The 7195-nt window shown below is 28.5% G+C and overlaps 1 protein-coding gene across 1 annotated transcript; it reads right to left on the bottom strand.

The window, feature by feature from the left end:
* Nucleotides 1–818: 818 nt before the first annotated feature.
* Nucleotides 819–3644, bottom strand: LOC126839386 (uncharacterized). The gene is made up of 4 exons (XM_050574694.1): nt 3472–3644; nt 3241–3396; nt 2032–2199; nt 819–986 (listed from the first exon to the last, which is right to left on the bottom strand). The coding sequence occupies exons 1-4, from the start codon at nt 3562–3564 to the stop codon at nt 819–821; spliced, it is 585 nt and encodes a 194-aa protein (XP_050430651.1). The 5' UTR covers nt 3565–3644.
* Between the last annotated feature and the right edge of the window lie 3551 nt (nt 3645–7195).

The following is a 7195-nucleotide window of genomic DNA, read 5'->3' as shown; positions in this document are numbered from 1 at the left end:
GTAGACTCTACAATAAGATGAAGCTCTTCGTTATCAAAAACATTAGTATTTCTGGTACTCGCATTGTCATAGGTTGGCCCTTGGGAAATTTAGACATTAGTTTGACATATCGTAGCATACTGTTTTGGGTTGACTCGATTAATTAGCTCACATTGGAAGACGCTGTTGTTATAATATTATTGCGCCACGTCCGTTATCGCGTCTGGGATAAAAAAAACGCACGTGTTACCCTTTTGTAAAAGGACCAAAAATAAAATATAGTCAGTTTTTTTTCTGGTAGTATAATACAATTAGGGGACTGTGTTTCAGTTGATAGTATAATTGGATTAGGGCCAAACGATTTTTCATCTTCACATGTTTTGCCCCTTCATGTTTTTTCAGTCAACGTTTTTTTTTTTAATGAACCTTTTTCGGTCACTCCGGTAATATAGTTTTAATTATGGTATCGTAACAGAAGTAAGAAAAAAATATATTTATAAAATCTTTCTGAATCCCGATGACTAATTATAATTAACCAACATACAGCACACAAAATATTTTGAAAAAAAAAGTTTAGGTACAGAATAGAATAATAAATATTACATTAAGCCTTAATCTATAAAAGAAAAGGTGGTGCCGGTATTTGTTGTATTTAGTTATATTAGAATGTAACCAGAAACGTTTTGCACTTTTATTTAAAATAATTTGCCAAAAACAACAAAAACACTTACATATTATTATTTTAAACAATCCTAAGAAGTATATTTAAACAGCAATTTAATAGGAATTACATTTTTTTTGCGTTACATTTTTTATTATAAGATTAGAGTAGTTTCCAATTATTCCCATGGCCGTATTACATCTAAAACTAACACAAAACAGCCAAGTTTTTCTCCGGTACTCTTTGTGAACAAGAATGTCATTTTATACTCTCCATAAAAAAATTTTTTTGGGAAATTATTTTGCCTCAATTTTTCCATATCAATTCCAGATGTCACGTATACACCCTATAAAAAATAATTTTAATTAATTTTTTTTCAATGTAATATTCAAACATTCCTTCTATCAAAATATACAGACCTAGATTTTAGTCATAAATGTGTAAGCTTATTTAATATACGACTTATATGTATGTTTTTATATATTTATACTAAAGTAAAACCAATCATCACAGTTCAGGCATTTTTTTAGAATATTTTACTTGTTAAGCATAATTGAGAACAAAACTTAATAATGCGAAATATCACTACAGTATTATTTTTGGCGTCGACTTAATGTACCCTTCTATTTACAGCTATGTTAAAATAACTTCAGGAATTCAATGTATAGGCATTTCAAGACGGTGCACTCAAAATTACTTTCAAAAGTTTAGTAATATTTTAGTGAATTTTACGGTAGTAAAAACCAAAATGATAACAAAATATTGCTTGATTATTTGTAATGTGTTATAGATACTTGTTTATCTTTTATTTAATTTTCAGCTCTTTATTAATAAAATAGAGCATGAAAAATTTGTACAAACGAAACAATTCTCGGATAATAACAAATTTAATGAATATTCAAAAAAAATGTTAACACTTAGTCACATAAAACCGGAACATTTTATGTAATTTTTTCCGAACTAGTGTGGAGTATGAACGCACTTGTTTTGACTTTAATATGATGTACGAATTCTAATCCATATATACCCAGTTTGAACCAAGAGATATAATTGTTAAATAATGGGACAATATAAATCCGAATTTTTTAAATAATACCATTAACAATTAAATTTAAAGATTTCAATCAGAACATGTAAACTTATTTCACAATACAAAAACTACCATTGTTTGTTTTTCTTTTAAAAAAAATGCATTTACATTAATTCTACATAATGTATGAGTACATCCAACATTTTAGATATATAAATAAACACATCTTACAATTGATATTGCATTATACACTATATACAAATATAATACAGTATATACTACTTGAAATATAATGTTGATCAAATATTAATTAGTTTTAGATTAGGTATTTAACGATTTACATAATTATAACAACTTTTACCGGCGGTGTTGGACAATTAAATCTTGGCAAATGAAATCCCCTTACAATATCGTTCCATAATTCTCCAAATAGCCATATTGTTTTTGAACAAGCGTTAGTCGTCGTGTAGACATGCGCATTGTCTTTCCAACCACCAATTGAACTTTTCACGGCCATATTTATGCTAATCTGTAAAATCATTTAAATTAAAAATAATTATCTTTAGCTTTTATTTTAATTTAATCATTATTGTAAATGCATTTTAAATAAAAGTTTGTACAAAAATTATATGTGTGGGTTATTGAATCCTATTTTATATTTGAGCCATGCAAATTGCTTCCAAATAAAAAAAAAAATACACTAATGTTTTGAGAAATGTATTTATTTAAATTCTTCTATTTGAGCAATAAATTTGGCATAAATGCAGTTATGATTCCAATTTTTATTATGTCTATACATTTAGTTTTTGATGTAAGAAACGCACACAGACTTCAGTCAATCAAACTTACTTTTGAAGTTATTTACAAATTATTTTTTAATATCATTATGAAAGTTAACTTTTTATTTTTAAAATAATTATTTTAAAGAAAATACATAATACATAGTTTTACATTTATGAGTTTTATATCAAATAAGAATAATTTTGCATCATCAGCAAACAGCAAAATATTAATGTTGGTATCAAGGACCAATGGGAGATCATTTATAAAGATTAAGAATAGGAATGGTCCTAGGTGAGAGCCCTGAGCAACACCCGAGGTCACAGAATAATCATCTGAATAGTAAAACGAGATTTTTACTGATTGTATACGATTAGTGAGATAAGAGTAGAGCCAATTAAAGAAGTTACCTCCAATCCAAAAGCATTTAATTTATGATATAATAATGTGTGGTTCACTTTGTCAAACGCTTTTTGAACGTCCGTGATACCCTTTATCTAAGGATTTAGTTAGGAAATTTTGGAATATTAACAAATTTGTTTGTATAGAAGTGTTTAGAAAGAAAGCCTTACTGATGGATAGATATGTTTTTAGATGAAATTTGATAACTTTTTAGTGATTATCGCTTCAAACGCTTTTGGAATAATTGATAATTTTGATATAGGTATTATATCATACTTATAAAACTAAAATATTACTTATTGTGTATACATTTCCTTAACTTTTTTATCATGTTGATAATAAAATAATAATTAGCTAATGTCTTAGAACTTTGATATATTATACTTACACTAACTGAATCGTCGAATGGAACGTGCAAAGTCATATTACCCTTTAATTCAAATTCAGTAGCAGTTTTTTTACTAAAATATACGTTATATTGTAGCTTATGATTTTCAGTAGATTCGCACGGAAAGAGAGCTTTAAATTTTAATTTATACTCTCCCTAAAATTACAGACACAAAATTATTTACAAACTTACAACTACATTTAAATTGATATAACAATTAATGTGCGTTACCAATGGCAAATTCGGAAAGTACGTTGGTGGTTTATCTCCTTTTATCGTTATAAAAATAAAACATAAAAACAATAAAACATATTGCAGAGACATGTTATTAATGATGTAAAACAAAGCTTGATTGTCGAACTCAAGTATAGTTGAAACTTTCAGAAGCGACTTACGTGTATAGCTCGTTGTATACACACACATTCTGTTTAAATAGCTTACAAATAATACTAGACTTAGTTTAATTATGTACACGTTACATTCAAATATAAATTATATTCACTAACAATACCAATAATATTTAATGTATTTTTAATATTCTTGTATAAAAGATCTATAAAATTGTATTTAGATTACATTTCAATAGCTATTCAAATTTTAAACAAACCCGGATTCTACAAATATAAAAAAATATAAATAAAACCGTGACAAAACAAAACTGATGACATAACATTTTATAAAAAAAAAAAAGATTAACAATACACGTTTTTTTGAATTTACAATAGTTTCAATGCTATATTTCGGTACATGCATTTTTATATTATCAGTTGTGTTATTAGTGTTCATGGTTAAATCACATTGTAAAACCAGCATTCGCTTTTAAGCAAAAATTTTAACCAAAACATAATATATCCCTAATCATAAGAACAATTATTTTTCTTCAGAAATTAAAGAAAAAATTTGATTGAATATTAAATTGAAGTGTAGAAGGACAATAATATGTCATAATACAGCTATAAGTAACAAAAATGTTGGTACTTGCTGCAAATAGGTAGTAAGTAGTAGCCACTAAGTGGGAAGAGAAAATGGGAATACGAAGATGAACGGATGATGTGTGGTTTAACTTGGTTAGGAATTAAAATAGAATTAGAAAGACTGTGTAAGAAGAAGCATCGTTGAAATCTTCAGAATTGTAGACAAATGAAAATACCAGGCTGAGGCAATTTGGGCATTTTAAAAGGCCGGAAGACGTCAAAAATGGAAAGAAGATAAACAGAATTTTATATTTGGAAGGGTTTTCGTAGATCGTAGTACCTTTATACACTGATAATTGAGTTACCGTTTATTACCGGTAAAAAATACATGTAATTAGTTTTGGTATCTTTTTAAAATCTTCCAGTGTTCAGTGTAATATAATATACTGTGACTTATATGTTGGTACACATTTTTTTTTCAGTATACCGATTTATTGCTTATTTCCACACATTCACTTTGGTGGTGAACTTTCCGTTATCTTCTTATCATTAACGCCTGTTTCCATGTCGGAAATATAATATAATATTTTTAATTGAGTAATAAATAGTCGCGGGCCTGTTATAACAGAAGAAAAAGTCATTTAAAGTCACACCTATCTCGGTGGACCACCGACCGTTCTGAATTCGACTATGCGATAATATTTTATAGGTGTGATCAAGTTGATCCGTCGGTATTCAAAACGGACGGCAGTCATACATTATTTAGCTTGGAAGTCGTAAAACAAAAAATCCAGAATAATTTTTGGTTTTTACGACTCTGGGCGTAAGTTATTACACTTAAAAAAAACGAGTAAAATTTTTTTTCTCACTACACTGCGTTTATCCCGACCCCGCCGAATAATCGGCGACAATCTTAACTATTGCTTGACACATCGGCGCGTTATCAAATGTCCCTAAGACTTGAAATGACGACGGCGTTAAAGTCACTTGACACAAAATACCGTTTACTTTTTTATTTCTCTCATACCGCTTATAATAGTATACGTGCCCTCGACTTACTCATAATATTATGCAGTGCGGGTCCATCGACAGGTGTTGCTTCGGCCGTTTTTTATTGCTTTCCGCCACGGATGTGTACACTGACCGTTGTGAACATTGTGTTTATGATATGCGTACAATATATATTATGCCTACACACACTGCCCATAGCCCATAGGGATAGTTTGTGAAAATCGTACGCACCAAAAACATATTATAATTCTCTACGGCCATAAACGCCTAATAGCACAATATATACATTATATTAATATTGCAGCTAGTATACTACAGTTGTAATATCGTGCACTCGTATATAATATATTTATGTTTCGGTAAAAACATACTGGACACGGTCCGATCGATATCCCATAGGGTTCATATGGCGTGCTCAATATGCGATTTTTCACTGTCCTAGTCCGAGACCGATGACGACCAACTCCACCTCCTCGGCGCTGTAAAAAGCCATATGATGTACTTTTGACGACGGTACAATATATTATTATTATTATAATACTCGTAAATGTCTTGAAAAGAAAAAAAATTCATTGTTTTACTAGCCTACATATTGTGTAGTCCGGTGATTTATGTTGACGATTTGGCCGTTCTGTACGCGACTCGTATTAAATATAAAAAAAATACACCGCATACAAAAGCAATTACTTTCAATGGGATTTTTTAACTTTTAACGGCAACACTATTATACTCACCTACGTGAGTGATATACTCGTTCAAAATAGTCGTTAAGTACACATATATATATAACGTTGTACGTACGTTATTTGCAAATAAAAAGCAAGCAATATACTTATTTAACGGCCCTAAATACCACGTAGGTATGCAATTAAAACATAATGTAGTCGGTCGTTGGCTAAGACGGTGTTAATATTATATTTTAATAATTTTATTGAGCGTAAAAGGTTTGAGGGACTAAGTGGTATTCCTTTAACAGTAATAGACCGTTTGCTACGGATCACAGTATTTTATATCGCATAGCATCGACATAGCTCGTTTGCGCCAAATATCAATTCGCCCACTTACAACATAAAAAGTTACTTTTACTACAGTAATTTGTCGAAAAAAATCACACTTTTCCCCAGTCTGTGCCAAAATCATATACATTAACCGTATCATAGATATTAATTATAATAGATTATAATAAAAATTTTTAATATTATTTGATCGTAATTTGTATTATAAATAAGCAAATTGTTTTCTTAATGTAAAAATATATTCGTTTTATTGGCTTGTGATTACTACCCGATAAAACATTACTTGTTATTTATTCTTTACATATGATATGTGTTTTATGTAGCATTTATTAAATATGTTATTTAAATTCAAATATATTCAGAAGTATTGCCAAATTGTTAACATTATAAATTATAATACATACAGTACAACTATTTGATTAATATCGATTGGTTTGCTTATAGTTGTAGCATTGATTTTATATTATAAATAGTTTATTTTAAAATCAATGTTTGTAGTTAATACAAATTCGATGTTATTATAAAATTGGTAAGTCTCATTTTGTTTAAAAAGTTTGTATTTCCTGTAGTATTCTGAATTCTGATACACGTTTATGAATATTTGATTTATCGTTGTTTGTTTCTGTAGTGATTACAGATTATATTTTAAGACACACCTATATTATTGATAATATCATATAATATAAGAAAATCATGCTGTTATATTTGTTCGACAAATGTTGAACATGATTTTGTAATCAAAACCGAGTTATAAATGTTTATGTTATTGAATTATTTTCACTTAATCATAATTTGATCTTATATTTTCTGCAAAATTTCTAGTTATTAAAAATTGTGTGGTAGGTAGTCTCTAACGTTGTGAAAAATACAGGTTTTTGGTGTATTAAAAATATGTTATAGATTTCTTTTAATACGTGTGTTTATAGTTTTAAATGGAAAATTTAAATTTAACTTTTTTATGTTTTTCACGGATTTAAATGAACAACTAAACGTTATAGAAAATAACTATAGCTC

Source organism: Adelges cooleyi, unplaced genomic scaffold (genome assembly GCF_023614345.1).
Source record: "Adelges cooleyi isolate 19-005CV unplaced genomic scaffold, UGA_ACOO_1.1 ACOO_flye_CR_arks_rails_tigmint_CR_PRNA_30, whole genome shotgun sequence".
NCBI lineage: Eukaryota > Metazoa > Arthropoda > Insecta > Hemiptera > Adelgidae > Adelges > Adelges cooleyi.
Note: the sequence above shows the minus strand (reverse complement) of the source record. Positions and strands in the feature narration are given on the sequence as shown.

Excerpts from the sequence above, each read along its gene's own strand:
- LOC126839386 (XM_050574694.1), bottom strand. The coding sequence starts at position 3,564 with ATGTCTCTGCAATATGTTTTATTGTTTTTATGTTTTATTTTTATAACG. Across the intron at positions 3,397-3,471 it reads ACTTTCCGAATTTGCCATTG|GGAGAGTATAAATTAAAATT; the intron begins GTAACGCACATT and ends CTGTAATTTTAG. Across the intron at positions 2,200-3,240 it reads CATTCGACGATTCAGTTAGT|ATTAGCATAAATATGGCCGT; the intron begins GTAAGTATAATA and ends ATGATTTTACAG.